The sequence below is a fragment of the Scyliorhinus torazame genome, chromosome 17, assembly GCF_047496885.1.
Source record: "Scyliorhinus torazame isolate Kashiwa2021f chromosome 17, sScyTor2.1, whole genome shotgun sequence".
Classification (NCBI taxonomy): Eukaryota; Metazoa; Chordata; class Chondrichthyes; order Carcharhiniformes; family Scyliorhinidae; genus Scyliorhinus; species Scyliorhinus torazame.
Genome location: NC_092723.1, coordinates 30,099,500 through 30,117,236, shown reverse-complemented (window position 1 = coordinate 30,117,236; position 17,737 = coordinate 30,099,500). Strand labels below are relative to the sequence as shown.

Here is a 17,737-nt window from a genome sequence, read left to right as displayed (position 1 = left end):
CTTTGATCACAGTGCACCTAAGAGAGAGGGAGAGACCCAATATGGCTGCCTTTTATACCCCTGTTGGTCCAGCCCTCTAGTGATCATGTGGTGCTACTGATTACACATTAACCCCTTGCGTACATGCACACATAGAGATCACTACAGCCAGTAGGTATTGGTGAACGCAAGTAGTTCTAAACCCTACTTCGGCACGCGCCATTTGTTCACTCCCCTTTTGGGCATGCTTCAGATTCCGACATCTTTCGGGATTGGGTAGATCCTGCGAGGCGTGAAGGCTCCCGGGAAGCCTGCACGAGGTCTCTCCCAGGATCTACCAGCTATGTATGCTTTCGCCAAGTGCAATGTGGCCACAAAATCGTGTTTTCTACAAAAGCGTGTAATCTAATTTTTAATTTTCTTTGGGCTGGATTCTTCCATAGAATTATGGGTGGGATTCTTCCACGGGCGAGGCACAGACAATGGAAAAGTCCATTGACCTCGGGTAGAATTCTCCGGTCACCAAACGGTCGGAGAATCCCACCAATAATTCTATTTCTGGATGTGATTCAACTTGCCTTCACCATTACTCTCCATTGTTTCTCTTTTTCTTTCTCAATCCTTAAATCACATTGGTTCAGGAAACACACAGTTGGTCCTGACTGACTGGTCCTGAGGTTTTGGATGCCTTGCTCCTTCATTGAGCCATTGTCAGCTCGCACTCTCAGTAGGTTTGTTACAAACAGTTGAGGAAAAATGAACCGTCTCCCTTTAATTCAGTTCCCTTGGTTACTCCCAAAAAAGGTTTTTCAATTTTACTTTCCCCGTGAATGCATTTTCTAATCTAAATGTATTTATTTTTTAATGAAGAGCCAACCACACCAGGTTTTCCTGAGACAAATAAAGAATAACTTTATTGGTTACTAAACTGGAGGGGAAAAAAGTAATAAGGGTATGACCACACACATACACATTCAGAACTAAAAAGTTAATGTCCAAATAAAAGTTAAAAGAATGTACAATTAAATCCTTTTTCTTGTCAGTGAGGCATAGTGTGTTGAACATTGTGGCCTTTTGAGGTGAGTTTGTTTCCTTTAAAATCCGAAAGTCAATCTGAAGTTCGGGCAGTGCACTTCACTGGAGACACGCATAGCTTCAGAGAGGGAAATTCTTTACTGTTTTTTCCAGCAGTTCTTTTCCAGATGACTTTGATGGTTCCTCTCTGTTACTGGCTTTGCAAAACAAGGTCGTAAACCTCCTTTTGTACGTTCCTAGGGAGTTATTCAATTAATAGGTCTCACAGTCATCATTGGAGATCAAACAATCATAGTTTTTGGGTCATTAATCTCAGAACCCTTTTGACACAGTTTGAGATAGTAGAAACCAACAAGGTATGGGGGTTATTTCATCCTTCACAGGGGGTTTTGAGTATCTGGTGGAGAGTAACTAGCTGGGTAATAGTTCCCATTATCTTCACAGAATTACAGGGGATTAAAAAAAAAATTTTTTTTAAGAGTACCCAATTATTTTTTTTTCCAATTAAGGGGCAATTTAGTGTGGCCAATCCACCTAACCTGCACATCTTTGGGTTGTGGGGGTGAAACCCACGCAGACATGGGGAGAATGTGCAAACTCCACACGGACAGTGACCCAGGGCCGGGATTCGAACCCGGGTCCTCAGTGCCATAGTCCCAGTGCTAACCATTACGCCACATGCCACCCTAATTACAGTGGATTTTAAAGCCTTCCTTTCAAGATTACCTATTTGACATAAACTTTGACACACATTGAAAGAGAGAGGGCAAGTTTCTACGGTAAGTGAATGGCATGTGGCCGATTGGGGGGATGGGCGTGGAGGCGGGATCCGGACATATGGAGGGGGGGATTCGAACATACATCGGGGGGAGGGATACAGTCATCAGGGGTGTGGGGGGTTCAGAATCAGGGGGGGGTTGGACATGGGGGGGGGGGGGGGCGGTGGGAAGGGGGTGCCGGGTTATGGTGTATTGAGTCGGGTGTGTACCAGGTCGGGATGGGGATGTAATTTGGGTCAGCGGCATTGTCGGTTTATGGGTGTGCTCTAGTCATGGGAGTGGTCCGATCGGGGTGGGGAGGGTCAGGTCAGGTCAGGGGATTGGGCCAGGAGGATGTCATTCAGTTCGGCCAATGGAGAGGATGGGGAATCCCTCAGCCTGGGCGTTTAAAATAGTAACTCGGACGTTAAAAGTGCTTTTTTTCCTTCTAAACCTTTCAGAGTAACTTTGGATGTCAAACTGGCAGAACCATCCAAAGTTAACGATTTAAGCCGCTTTGTCATAAGGTTCCCAGTCCAGTGAAATTATCCAGATGAGGAATAGCAATCAAGGAGAGGTAATGGCGGAGTGGTATTGTCACTGGATGAGTAATCCAGAAACCCAGGGCCAAATCTGGGGACCTGGCAGATGGTGAAATTTTAATTTATTAAAAAATCTGGAATTAAAAGCCTAATAATGACCATGAAACCATTCGTAAAAACCCATCTGGTTCATTAATGCCCTTTCGGAAAGAAAATCTGCCACCTTATCTGACCTGGCCTACATGTGACTCCAGATCCACAGCAATGTGTCTGGCTCTCAAATGCCCCCTCAAATGGAGGGAAGTTAGGGATGGGCAATAAATGCAGGCCCAGACAGCGACGCTCACATCCCATAATCCAAATAAGAAAAAATTTAGCAGGCACCAATAATTATGACGTTAATATAATTCTTCTGTACAATTTCCATTGATACTTGTAAAATGACCCCAACCTGCTGCAGTAATATGATATTTATTTTTCTCAGCATGATTGCTGAATTAATTCAACACAGTAATACAAAAGGGACCATTTTATGTCATGAATTTTCTCAGTTGGGAATTTAGTCCAAAACACTTAGAACCGTTCTGATGAGACACAATGATTGTTTAAAATATATCTATTTATTTTTACTTCCAGCATGCTACCTCTAATCCTTCCTTATCAATCTTAGAGTTATAGAATAATGTAGCATGATAAAGCACAGAAGGAGGCCATTCAGCCCCCCATGCCTGTGTGAATCTTTGGAAGAGCTGTCCGATTGCAAGAGTTCCTCTCCCCACTCTTTCCACATGGGCCTGTAAATTTGTTCGCATTAAGTATGTATCTATTTTCTTTTTGAAAGTTATTACTGAATCTGATTTTCCCCACCCTTTCCAGATCAGAATAGCTTGCTGCGAGAAAGTAAACGGTTGTGTGGTGTGGTTTACTTTTATATCTCAACATTTAGAATTTATCTTACAAGGGTAACAGTTGTTACACATGATTATCCAAGATGATTGATCAAAAATACATGAACCTTTAGGGTGCTTAATATTCTCGGCACTTCTCAGCTTAATACAGCCCTCACTGTGTGTGTCAATACTGGAAACAGGGCTGAAAAATAAACATTTTTTATGAGCATTGTAGTTGCAAGTACTTTGTAACGTTGGCATTCCGATTCACCTGATAATTTGCACATTCCGATTCACCTGATAATTTGCACAATGTGTTGATTTTTGGGCATAAATCTCAGCAGCATGTAATGGTATTGTTTAAGTCAGAGCCTTCAAAGCTGCACATCGTTGGCTCTGCATTATTAAGACTGTAACTACAGGGACCACTTTAATTGGTTAGTTTTGGCCTATTCGATGATTGTGGAATGGTTGAGGGAATATTCGCTTTTCAATGTTGGAATTACTGTCGAGTGCATGAGAAGGAAAATAGCTTGTGGTGTTTAAACATGGAGCATGCTCTGCTCTTCACAAATAAGAAACTGAGGTAACAATGTTATTTTAAACAGTGCATGTTTGTGCCAGCAGCTCCATTCCTTTCTTACTGTCCTGTTCTCGGTAACTCGCACACACTACAACAACAAATGTTGTCGTTGAGATTTAAAATGTGTTTCATTACATTTCCACAATTCTCTGATTAAAGATTTTGGTTTGTGAAAGACTTAGCTTGCACAGATGTAAAATAAAAATCTAGTCAGCAAGTGATAAGGAATTATAATTTTATAGTTGGTAAAGCCATAACTAAACAGCATTCCAGCATAATTGTTCACGAGACATGTAAATTTGAGCCCTCTGAGAATGCCTTGCAGTAGAGTTGAAAAGGATATGACCTTTTGGACAGGAACCTAGTATTCTATCCCATGGGATGGTAATTTCTGATCAGCTCTGAACAAAGGAATTGGAACTTTCAAGCTTTCAAGCAGAGAGAGCAAGTCAACAAAAGTCACCACCACATTCCGTACTGCAGTAAGACCTGGACAGTATATTAGTGACACTTTAGAGTGTTAAAAAAATTCCATCAACGATACCTCTGTGGCATTCTCCAGATTAAATGGGAAGGCTGTCAAACAAATGTCTTTGCCCTCCTAGAAGCCAGCTCCACAAACGTTCAAACCAAATTCCTGCAAAATTAGATTTGATGGACCGTACATTGTGCAAATGGCATAAAGGCAACTCCCCCACCAGATCCTGTTCTTTCAACTCAACCTTCTGGGAAATAAAAGGTTTCAAAGACACTGGACTACATTCTACATTTGGGAGACTAATCACTCGCCAGAGCTGAATTGCACGTGATTTACGCTCACTGAGCATGGCGAGGAATATGAGGGATTCTCGAGGGGATCCCGCTATCAGGCCGCCATTTTGAGCAGGCGGCCCGATAGTGAAATCCCGTGGCCAGCCACACCTCACCGTCTGTTTTTCTGAGTGCCTGCCCCCTTTTCCCCCAAGTACATGGGTGACCCGACCCGCCCTCCTCAGGCATCCCCTGAATAGGGAGACACCCACAGTGACACAACCTGCCCCACATGTCCAAAGATCTGTGGGTCAAGAAATGACATGTTCAGTAACATAACAGAAACTCAGGATCCTGAGTAGATGAAATCCTCAAATTGAAAGACAGCCATCAACAAGGACAGCTCTCAAGCAACCTAGTCTCCATACAAGATGGAAGTTTTCAACAGTATATCAGCAGTTTGTGTGTGGATTTTTTGTTTTAGATAGATGAAAATACAATTAGAAATTATAGCAACTGAACAATTCTGCATCAGAAAACTCAGTACACTAGATCCTCTCTAAAATGCAATCAATGTGCAAAGAAAACTTTCTGAAAAATCAATCCTAAATTTGCCTCTTACTAATTTTAGCCTGCTTCTCCATTGTCCAACCTTCTTCATATAATTTAATGTAGATTTCCAGATTCCCCTTTTCCATAATAATATCCACCTTTGGTGGAGCTATAACGTCAACTCTCCCTGAAGGCTAAAATGGTCCACTTTTTCTACTCTTTCTTCATGACTTGGACCTTTAACTTTAGGGATCGCCCACATGTTTTTTAGTATTCACAGTTTCAATGGAAAGAGAGAAATAAGAAACTTAAGCTTTCCTAGAAATTAGAGGCAGTATGAGTGAAGTTCAGGTATGATCACAGTAGATTGGCCCGCCTTTCCCATTTGTTGCAGTTAATTTTGCCCATTTTGTGCCCCTAGCCAAAGATGAGCTCGGGCGGAATTCTCCGACCCCCCCCCCCCGCCGGGCGGGTCGGAGAATCGGCGCGGCGCCGCACGAATCGCACCACTCTGCCCCGACGCCGGGACGAGAATTGGCGCCGGTGTGGCCGGAATGGCGCCGGTCGGGGTATGCGCCGACTCTCCGGTACGGGCCGGCGTGCTGATTCTCCGGCCTGAATGGGCCGAGTGGATGTCAACAAAAAGCCGAGTCCCGCCAGCGCCATTCTAACATCCTCTGAGCCGGCGGGACCTTGGCGTTGAAGGGTCCGGGGGCGGCCTGTGAGGAGTAAACACTTTTACTCCGGCGTCGGCACTTAGCCGCCCTTTGGGAGAATCCTGCCCCTTATCACTCACGTTTGGGGGGCAAAAAAATGTGATTGGGATTTAGTTCCTGCAGCAGAGCTAGGGTTTATGATGAAAATTACACCATCTTATTAACTGGTTTTTGTTCCTTTTTTCAATGCAGACCAATGGAGCTGTCACGGTTCAGCACAAACCACAAATACAACTAACCTTCCAGGAAAGAATGATAGTGCACAATTAAGTGAGTTTTATCATCATTGGTAGGCTATAAGATTCATTATTTATATTTAACTTATCGGTAATTTGATCAGAATTAAATCAAATTTAAAATGTCAAAGGTCACCAATGACTCATATTTATGCTAAAGATGTAACAAATAATTTTGTCACCGGTAGAATCATTGGGTAGATTTTTAACTTGGCTGTTGCATATTATAAAACCTATCCTATTTGTTTATCTATTGATTTCAACACCAGTACTGGACCAGGTTCCAAGTTGCAAATCTACTCCAAGGTCTCCTGATATATCCTCTGACGTAAACTGTTCCTTGTTTGTCTCTTAATGTTGCCAATTAGCCCCAGAAGTTAAATGTTTTTCTTAATTGAATAAACTATCTTAATTTTCTGTCTGCACAGCTCTAACCTCTGCATATATTTTTAATAGTAATTTGGGAAGGAAAGACTTGGACTGTGATTTTTATCACTTGATTTCATGTCCCACTCACCTACTTATGTTAATGTGAAAATTAGTTTAGACGTTTTGAAAGTGTATATGTATATAATGGTTTCCAACGTGCTCCCAAGAGATGATCATAGCAACAGCAGCTGCTGTGCCAGGTAAGATGAAATTAATAATTGCTCCTGCTAAAGGGATTTGCTTTAAAATTGGAATCAATCATTTTGCCAAATGGAATGACATATCGGTTGATCTTCAAATATCCTTCCCTCTTCCTAAAAACTCCATTGCAATAAAGTTGAATGAAAATGCAAAGCAAATATTTTAATGATGCATGTGACTCCACCAAGACTTTGATAAGTTGCATTATCAGGCAGCCCACTCATGGGCAGCATGTGGTGCAGTGGTTAGCACTGGGACTACAGCGCTGAGGACCCGAGCTCGAATCCCGGCCCTGGGTCACTGTCCATGTGGAGTTTGCACATTCTCCCCGTGTCTGCGTGGGTTTCACCCCCACAACCCAAAGATGTGCATGTTAGGTGGATTGGCCATGCTAAATTGCCCCGTAATTGAAAAGAAAATAATTGGGTACTCTAAATTTAAAAAAATATATTTTAAAAAGAAAAAAAAAGGAGGCCCACTCATTAAAGCATTTTTACCCTGATCATGTTTCAGTCATAAAGAAACCTGTAGCCACTCGCTAATAAATTATTTAATAACCAGGTTATTTGCAAAACAGCAGAAATTAATTGGATCTGCTCTGTCCTCAACGGAAATTACTCTGTTTTCATTTCTGTAATCAAAAATAAAACTGGATTGTGAAATATAAAAATTCATCACAGTCCATTTATGGAAATCGATAGAGTACTATGTACTGAAGTATTTGTTGCTATTTTTGTTCAATTTTATCTAACATGAGACAGAACAATTACTTATTTGTGAATTATAAAGAAACTCATTTGTATTAAGCACTTTAACAGGTGGATACACACATATAAACACACACACTGACATACACACATATCAACACACACACTGACATACACACATATAAACACACACACTGACATACACACATATAAACACACACACTGACATACACACATATAAACACACACACTGACATACACACATATAAACACACACACTGACATACAGACATATAAACACACACACTGACATACACACATGCAAACACACACACATCTCTGCGATGACTTTTGACCTGGAATGAGTAAAATAAGGAACATTTTTAATTTCCTTAAAATGTCAGGAATCGGTAATGTTTTGAAAAGGACTTTTAAGAGTTTGGATCAATTGTAAAGGGGTCAATTGTAATCTTCTTGAATAATAAGAAACGCTGGTCCATATGACTTGGCAATCCAGATCTTGGAACAGTACCAACAGGAAGGAAGGTAACATATGAAAGCTATGCAGCTGGCAGAAACTAAGGAGATCTGGAGGCAGAAGGTGATCAGCACACAGATGCAGGATCTCTTGGAGGCACTTTGCGAGCAAGCTAACAAGGTCTAAAGCCGGGAAGGTTATGTGAGTAGCTGGGAGACAGAACAGAACAGGGTATTTTTTTATTCTAAGTGACCATACTGTGAACCAAGGTGCTATTGGGTGGTCAGTTGAAAAGGAACCCTGGGAAGCGACACCATCAGCATTGTCACGACTTGAGAGAGAGGAATTGTAGAAATGTTCCTTATTGTTGATAATCGTACCTTTGAAAGTCAGAGCTGAAAGGTGCTGTTGGATAGGACTCCTGACCTACTCAGTGTGAATAAAGAACAGCATATTGGGAAACTGTATAGCTACCTTGTGCTACATGCCTGCGGAGAGGCAGGGGAGGTGGGGATGATGCAATTGTGTAGGTGTATTGCTATTATATTTAAAGTGAAATTTACTTTTTTATTTGAAGTATAATTTTCCTGTTAATTCATATTTAATTTGCATTGGTTCTGATTTGTACTAAAGTAAAAATTACAAACAGTGAAATTTTGTTGGTAATTTCTTCACATTGGGTCGTTTGGTAAATTTGGTTATTTGGTTTACATTGGTCATATAAGCACAAACACATATACATGAACATACTTCCGCACAAACACGCGCACACACACACATGCAGACATACACACACTTCTCCATATATGTCCCCAAACTGTTACAATCCCTGTAGAGACTGATAACTTTTTCAGAGAAATGAATTTTGCAAATGACCAATGGAAAGAATCAAACGGCACAATTAAGTTTTTAAGACTTTTACTGCAGCAAACAAATTAAAATCATAGAAAATAGAACATCACAGCGCAGTACTGACCCTTAGGCCCTCGATTTTGCGCCGACCTGTGAAACCACTCTTAAGCCCATCTGCACTATTCCCTTATCGTCCATATGTCTATCCAATGACCATTTGAATGCCCTTAGTGTTGGCGAGTCCACTACTGTTGCAGGCAGGGCATTCCATGCCCTTACTACTCTCTGAGTAAAGAACATACCTCTGGCATCAGTCTTATATCTATCTCCCCTCAATTTAAAGCTATGTCCCCTCGTGCTAGACATCACCATCCGAGGAAAAAGGCTCTCACTGTCCACCCTATCTAATCCTCTGATCATCTTATATGCCTCAATTAAGTCACCTCTTAACCTTCTTCTCTCTAACGAAAACAGCCTCAAGTCCCTCAGTCGTTCCTCACAAGATCTTCCCTCCATACCAGGCAACATTCTGGTAAATCTCCTCTGCACCCTTTCCAATGCTTCCACATCCTTCCTATAATGCGGCGACCAGAATTGCACGCAATACTCCAAATGCGGCCGCACCAGAGTTTTGTACAGCTGCAACATGACCTCATGGCTCCGAAACTCAATCCCTCTACCAATAAAAGCTAACACACTGTACGCCTTCTTAACAACCCTCTCAACCTGGGTGGCAACTTTCAGGGATCTATGTACATGGACACCGAGATCTCTCTGCTCATCCACACTGCCAAGAATCTTACCATTAGCCCAGTACTCTGTCTTCCTGTTATTCCTTCCAAAATGAATCACCTCACACTTTGCTGCATTAAACTCCATTTGCCACCTCTCAGCCCAGTGCTGCAGCTTATCTTTGTCCCTCTGTAACTTGTAACATCATTCTGCACTGTCCACCACTCCACCGACTTCAGTGTCATCTGCAAATTTACTCACCCATCCTTCTATGCCCTCCTCCAGGTCATTTATAAAAATGACAAAGAGCAGTGGCCCCAAAACAGCTCCTTGTGGTACACCACTAGTAACTGGACTCCAGTCTGAACATTTCCCATCAACCACCACCCTTTGTCTTCTTCCAGCTAGCCCAATTTCTGATCCAAACTGCTAAATCACCCTGAATCCCATGTCTCCGTATTTTCTGCTGTAGCCTACCGTGGGGAACCTTATCAAACGCTTTACTGAAATCCATATACACCACATCAACTGCTTTACCGTCATCCACCTCTTTGGTCACCTTCTCAAATAACTCAATAAGGTTTGTGAGGCACGACTTACCCTTCACAAAACCGTGTTGACTACCTCTAATCAAATTATTCCTTTCCAGATGATTATACATCCTATCTCTTATAAACCTTTCCAAGACTTTGCCCACAAAAGAAGTAAGGCTCACTGGTCTATAGTTACCGGGGTTGTCTCTACTCCCCTTCTTGAACAAGGGGACAACATTTGCTATCCTCCAGTCTTCTGGCACTATTCCTGTAGACAAAGATGACTTAAAGATCAAAGCCAAAGGCTCAGCAATCTCCTCCCTAGCTTCCCAGAGAATCCTAGGCTAAATCCCATCTGGCCCAGGGGACCTACCTATTTTCACACTTTCCAGAATTCCTAACACCTCCTCCTTATGAACCTCAAGCCCTTCTAGTCTAGTAGCCTGAATCTCAGTATTCTCCTCGACAACATTGTCTTTTTCCTGTGTGAATACTGATGAAAAATATTTATTTAGCACCTCTCCTATCTCCTCGGACCTCAAGCACAACTTCCCACTACTGTCCTTGACTGGCCCTACTCTTACCCTAGTCATTCATTTATTCCTGACATATCTATAGAAAGCTTTAGGGTTATCCTTGATCCTACCTGCCAAAGACTTCTCATGTCCCCTCCTGGCTCTTCTTAGCTCCCTCTTTAGGTCCTTCCTAGCTAACTTGTAACTCTCGAGCGCACAAACTGAAACTTCATGTCTCATCTTTACATAAGTCTCCTTCTTCCTCTTGACAAGTATTTTGACTGCTTTAGTAAATCACGGTTCCCTTGCTCAACCACTTCCTCCCTGCCTGACAGGTACATACTTATCAAGGACACGCAGTAGCTGTTCCTTGAACAAGCTCCACATTTCCATTGTGCCTATCCCCTGCAGTTTTCCTCTCCATCCGATGCATCCTAAGTCTTGCCTCATCGCATCATAATTGCCTTTCCCCCAGATATAACTCTTGCCCTGCAGTATATACCTATCCCTTTCCATCACTAAAGTAAACTTAATCGAATTGTGGTCAATATCACCAAAGTGCTCACCTACATCCAAATCTAACATCTGTCCTGGTTCATTACCCAGTACCAAATCCAATATGGCCTCGCCTCTCATTGGCCTATCTACATACTGTGTCAGGAAACCCTCCTGCACACATTGGACAAAAACAGACCCATCTAAAGTACTCGAACTATAGCGTTTCCAGTCAATATTTGGAAAGTTAAAGTCCCCCATAACAACTATCCTGTTGCTTTCTCTCCTATCCAGAATCATCTTTGCAATCCTTTCCTCTACATCTCTGGAACTTTTCGGAGGCCAATAGAAAACTCCCAACAGGGATGACCTCTCCTTTTCTGTTTCTAACCTCAGCCCTTACTACCTCAGTAGACGAGTCCTCATCAAACGTCCTTTCTGCCACCGTAATACTGTCCTTGACTAATAATGCCACCCCTCCCCCTCTTTTACCACCTTCCCTGAGCTTACTGAAATATCTAAACCCCAGCACCTGCAACAACCATTCCTGTCCCTGCTCTATCCATGTCTCCGAAATGGCCAAAACATCGAAGTCCCAGGTACCAACCCATGCCGCAAGTTCACCCACCTTATTCCGGATGCTCCTGGCATTGAAGAAGACACACTTTAAACCACCTTCCTGCCTGCCGGTACACTCCTGCAACTTTGAAACCTTACTTATGACCTCACTATTCTCAACCTCCTATATACTGGAGCTACAATTCGGGTTCCCAAGTCCCTGATGAACAAGTTTAAACCCTCCCGAAGAGCATTAGCAAATTTCCCCCCAGGATATTGGTACCCCTCTGGTCCAGGTGTAGACCATCCCGTTTGTAGAGGTCCCACCAACCCCAGAATGAGACCCAATTATCCAGAAATCTGAAACCCTCCCTCCTGCACCATCCCTGTAGCCACGTGTTCAATGCCTCTCTCTCCCTATTCCTCGTCTCGCTATCACGTGGCACGGGTAACAACCCAGAGATAATAACTCTGTTTGTCCTAGATCTAAGTTTCCACCCTAGTTCCCTGTATTCCTGCCTTACATCCCTATCCCTTTTCCTATCTGTGTCGTTGGTACCTATGTGGACCACGACTTGGGGCTGCTCCCCCTCCCCCTTAAGGATCCCGAAAACACGATCCGAGACATCACGCACCCTGGAGGCAACACACCAACCGCGAGTCTCTCTCGTTCCCACAGAATCTCCTATCTATCCCCCTAACTATGGAGTCTCCAATGACTAATGCTCTACTCCTCTCCCCCCTTCCCTTCTGAGCAACAGGGACAGACTCTGTGCCAGAGACCTGTACCCCATGGCTTACCCCTGGTAAGTCCCCCCCACCCCCAACAGTATCCAAAGCGGTATACTTGTTACTAAGGGGAACGACCACAGGGGATCCCTGTACTACCTGCTTCCTCCCAGCCCCTCTCACCGTCACCCATCTATCTTTATTCTTCGGAGTAACTACATCCCTGAAGCTTCTATCTATGACCACCTCTGCCTCCCGAATGATCCGAAGTTCATCCAACTCCAGCTCCAGTTCCTTAACGCGGTTTCTGAGGAGCTGGAGATGGATGCACTTCCCACAGATGAAATCAGCAAGGACACTGACGGCATCCCTCACCTCAAACATTCTGCAGGAGGAACATCTCACTAACTTCCCTGCCATCCCCTCCAGATAAAAAAAGAAAAAGAAAGAAAGAGCTTACCTGTTATTCACTCCCCTTCTCAGCAAGCGCTCACTCAGCAACCTCTGCACCCTGCACAATAACACCTGAGGGAAAATAAAATAAAAACTACTTACCAGTCACCAGCCAGTCCCTTACCTGCAGGCTGTGACGTGACGGTTCAACGTCTTTCGACTTCTACCTGCCCCCGAGCTTTCCTCTTGATCTTTACAGCAGTTGGGTTTTTTTTGGTTAGAGGAGGGGGTAGGGAAGGAAACACTGAAGAAGTGTTTCGGGTTTAAGTGTCACTTGACAACAGCTCCTCCATAAACCACCTTCAAGTTAGGGTGAGCACACGGACGTATGCAAATTTCCCCCGCAACAGCCAATCAATATAGATAAAACATCAGTCCTCACCATGCCATGCCAAAAATTCCAGTGGCCTTTGGCAATCATTCCACTCTGCCCAGGTTTTCCTGGATATGATTATCACCAATTAAGCACACCGTGACAAAATCTCCCTCTCCTCCAGGTCACGAGACTGCTAACAATCCATAATTTCAGGGATTCCTTTACCCCATCACCTTTAAATGGTTTAGTTGGCTCTGGTAACATTCTTGAGAGCTTTACTTCTGCTCTCCATCATTTTTACAGATCTGTTCCTAGCAGAGTTCCAATTCTACTGCCCGAGCCGTAGCTGTCCTTTCTGAGATACAGCGAAAGGTGCTAAAACTGTTACCTGACACCTTAGTGAGTTTCTGTTTGTGTTTCTCTCCCTGTAGCAACCAAATCATCTCTCCGAACTGAGGCGTTTTTCAGGAATTTACGCTTCCCATTTTTTTCTGTTTCACTTTAGGTTAAAGACAAATGTCAATCTTGTAAAGTTCAGCATTCATAAAAACACATTAGATAGACAAATTAGCATATGCACAAAGGCATGTACATCCTCCTCGCACAAGCATAGAGACACACGCACACCCGTTCCACCCCCACCCACACACATTCATATACGTGCACAATATATATGCATTCAGACATGCACATACATGCCCACATTCACATTTACTTAAATATATAGATTTTATTTCTGCTGATGGCTCTGACCGCTGTGCACTAAGACAACTGGATTCTGATCAGCTCTGATATCTACTGAGTGCTGAACTGGCTGATTTCAATTGGGATAGCAATTGATTCACCACAATTTATCTTAGCGCCTTTGCATTCACAATCAGAAAAACACGAAATCAACTCTTCCTGCTCCCAATGACGAAAGGAACATAGTATGAAGAGCTTTGGGCACGAAATCAGCTCTGCCACATTCTCACCTGCATAAAACTGCCTGCCAACATTGACAGCTGATATTCGCATATGTACCAGAGGGGCTGTCGGTATTCCAAGAAGCTTTCGGATGTAGAAGGGTTAAATGAGAAGAAGAGTGGTGAAAAGTATTACTTTTTTTGAGTTATTTAATACATATGTCATATTAAAACTGAGATTTGAAACTCCTTGACATTTATTGTAAAAACACAGTCGGATTTTTGACGCCATTCATAGCCTGCGAAAACTGGAAAAATCCGTATGTAGTCAGTAGAAGTCTTTTAACAATTCCATCTATTTGTATGCTTACAGGTGTTGTTACTTCAACCATAAACACACTGAATATATCTGTAAATGCCAGTGATTCTAGTGAAAATTCAACCATCAAACCTACACCAGGTCCCATTGAGCCAATAAGTGAGCTTAATCACGATAAAACTACTTTAAATCTGGAAACAAATTCGAAACCCATCAATGAGGGAAGTGCGGTAAAATCTGAAGTGCAGGTAAATGGAATATTTATAGCTTTATTCATTCTATTTATACGAGAACCTGTTGTGTTATAAATAAAACTGCAATAGTAACTTGGCGGGACATAACTTGAGCATTGCTGAGAAAAGAGACATGCTGTCAAAGCTTTTCATCTTGCACTCATCAGGGAAGGCGCAAGAATGGCAAATTTCAAAGCAAGCGACAATCTATACTGCATGAGAAAAGGGTGCTGATCAATTGGCAAGTCGACTCAGATTAGTTGAGGTGTTGCCATGGAAAATTCAATGGGGAAATATTGTTCCCCCATGCTTTAGTTTAATTCATAAGTGCACAATGCATGGACAGGTTCTTCTGCCTGCAGAGGACAGATGAATATATGTACATTCCAGCAAACGTAAGTGAGCCACTTTGTGAGCCCATCTGATGATCTTAAAGTGATTGTTGGCATAATTCTGAACACACTTGCAATAGTTCAGTAAGTGCCGTCCAATCACATCTAATGTCAGCCATTGGACAGAATCTTCCATTCTGAGGTCTAGGCTTGGTGGTAGATGTGGAAGTGGGAATGATGCCCACTGGGGCAGGGGGGTGGGTGGGGTGGGGGGGGATTGCTGAATCCATGTAATCTTGCGATGTTCAGCACATTGCATATTTATCTGTACAGTGAATGGGGACTCTTATGGCAGGAGCGAAAAGTAAGTCACCGTCCCTTCTGTTAACTCAAGGGGTCGAATAACCAGGCACCAGAACCAGGAGGTGGTGGGGTGGATAGCACCCATGGGGCCCAAAAAAGAACTGGCCAGCAATGCAGGAAATGGATGAATGATCTGCTGTGCTCCACCAGACGAAGGGCACTGTTTACTCCCTGCAAAGTGCCATTCTCATAAGGGCATCTGGCAGTTGAAGGGTTAGAAGGCACAGTGATGTCACACACAGCCAGCAATTGGGACATCAGCACTGAATGAGTGTCATCCACTTTATATTCTCAATCGCAGATCATTTGCAGGACAAACAACCCATTGCTCACTTACTGGGCTGGGCTTAGCAGAGATCATAGGCATGCATGTTCCTAAACTGTCCATCCAACTATTGGGATCACAAACAACCTTTGTATCTTTCTGCAATACAATAAGCCTACAAGCACCTACAATAAGCGGTAATGGCAAACATCCAATTCTTCACATGCATGGTTTGCACTGAGTGCTGAATTTGGTGCATTTTGAGTGCTATAGTAAGAGCTTGGTGACCGAGGGAGTATAAGGCTTCATTTTTATCTAAAGTTTAGTCTTTCTTTTATTTAGTTAATTAACTTAAAAGTTGCTGTTTGGTTTAGAAGAAGGTGAATTTTCAATCAGCTTTAAACAAGCTTCTACTTGTAGGCACTTGCAGCTGGAGCTTGTTAATTAGTTAATTGGATTAGGTTAGTTTTCAGAGGCTAGATTCACAGTATAAAAGTGATCCCCTACAGTGCAGACTTTGTTTGCACTGAGTGCTGAATTTGGTGCTTTTTGAATGCTATAGTAAGAGTTTGGTGACCGAGGGAGTATAAGGCTTCATTTTTATCTAAAGTTTAGTCTTTCTTTTATTTAGTTAATTAACTTAAAAGTTGCTGTTTAGTTTAGAAGAAGGTGAATTTTCAATCAGCTTTAAACAAGCTTCTACTTGTAGGCACTTGCAGCTGGAGCTTGTTAATTAGTTAATTGGATTAGGTCAGTTTTCAGAGGCTAGATTCACAGTATAAAAGTGATCCCCTACAGTGCAGACTTTGTTTGCACTGAGTGCTGAATTTGGTGCATTTTGAGTGCTATAGTAAGAGTTTGGTGACCGAGGGAGTGCTGAATTTGGTGCATTTTGAGTGCTATAGTAAGAGTTTGGTGACCGAGGGAGTGCTGAATTTGGTGCATTTTGAGTGCTATCGTAAGAGTTTGGTGACCGAGGGAGTTAGGTGAGGAGGGAGTAAGGTGCTCCTTTCATTTTGTTTCCGACATTTCCGCAAAGAGTGAGAAGAGAGCCAGGAATTTACAGAAAGTGTAGCTGACTGGGAGCAGAGTCGGAGGGCGGAGATCTAGTTAGTCCACAGGGCAGCTATATTCTGTCAGGTAAGAGGGGATGGAGGCTAGGCTCCTCCTGTAGGATGTGGGTGGTGAGGGATACCACCGGTGTCCCCGCTGACTATACCTGCGGGAAGTGCACCCAACTTCAGCTCCTCAAAGACCGTGTTAGGGAACTGGAGCTGAAGATGGATGAACTTCAGAACATCCGGGAGGCAGATGGGGTGATTGAGAAGAGTTACAGGGAGGTAACCACACCCAAGGTACAGGACAAGAATAGCTGGGTTACAGTCAGGGGGAAAAAAACAAACAGGCAGACAGTGCAGGGATCCATCGTGGCCGTTCCCCTTCAAAACAAGTATACCGCTTTGGATGCTGTTGGGGGGGATGACCTACCGGGGGAAGGCCCTAGCGGCCAGGTCTCTGGTACTGAGTCTGGCTCTGGGGCTCAGAAGGGAAGGGGGGAGAATAGAAAAGCAATAGTTGTAGGAGATTCAATGGTTAGGGGAATAGATAGGAGATTCTGTGGTCGCGAGCGAGACTCCCAGAAGGTATGTTGCCTCCCGGGTGCCAGGGCCAGGGATGTCTCGGATCGTGTCTTCAGGATCTTTAAGGGGGAGGGGGAGCAGCCAGAAGTCGTGGTGCACATTGGTACCAACGACATAGGTAGGAAAAGGGGTGTGGAGGTAATAAACAAGTTTAGGGAGTTAGGCTGGAAGTTAAAAGCCAGGACAGACACAGTCGTCATCTCTGGTTTGTTGCCGGTGCCACGTGATAACGAGGCGAGGAATAGGGAAAGAGTGCAGTTGAACAGGTGGCTGCAGGAATGGTGTAGGAGGGAGGGCTTCACGTATTTGGATAATTGGAGCGCATTCTGGGGAAGGTGGGACCTGTACAAGCAGGACGGGTTGCATCTGAACCAGAGGGGCACCAATATCTTGGGAGAGAGGTTTTCTAGTACTCTTCGGGAGGGTTTAAACTAATTTGGCAGGGGAATGGAAACTGGATTTGTAGTCCAGCAACTAAGGTAGCCGATATTCAGGACGCCAAAGCGTGTAATGAGGCAGTGGGGAAGGGAACACTGACAAAGGAGAGTACTTGCAGGCACGGAGATGGGTTGAAGTGTGTATACTTCAACGCAAGAAGCATCAGGAATAAGGTGGGCGAACTTAAGGCATGGATCGGTACT

The 17,737-nt window shown here is 43.5% G+C and overlaps 1 protein-coding gene across 2 annotated transcripts in view; it reads left to right on the top strand.

Moving 5' to 3' along the window:
• The window catches only part of cd34 (CD34 molecule), a 98,003-nt gene that overhangs the window by 45,531 nt on the left and 34,735 nt on the right, over positions 1-17,737 (top strand). For both annotated transcript variants that reach the window (XM_072480281.1, XM_072480280.1), the window contains exons 2-3: positions 5,998-6,075; positions 14,318-14,511. In XM_072480281.1, the coding sequence (XP_072336382.1) occupies positions 5,998-6,075; positions 14,318-14,511 (272 nt within the window). The remainder of the gene's footprint in view (positions 1-5,997; positions 6,076-14,317; positions 14,512-17,737) is intronic.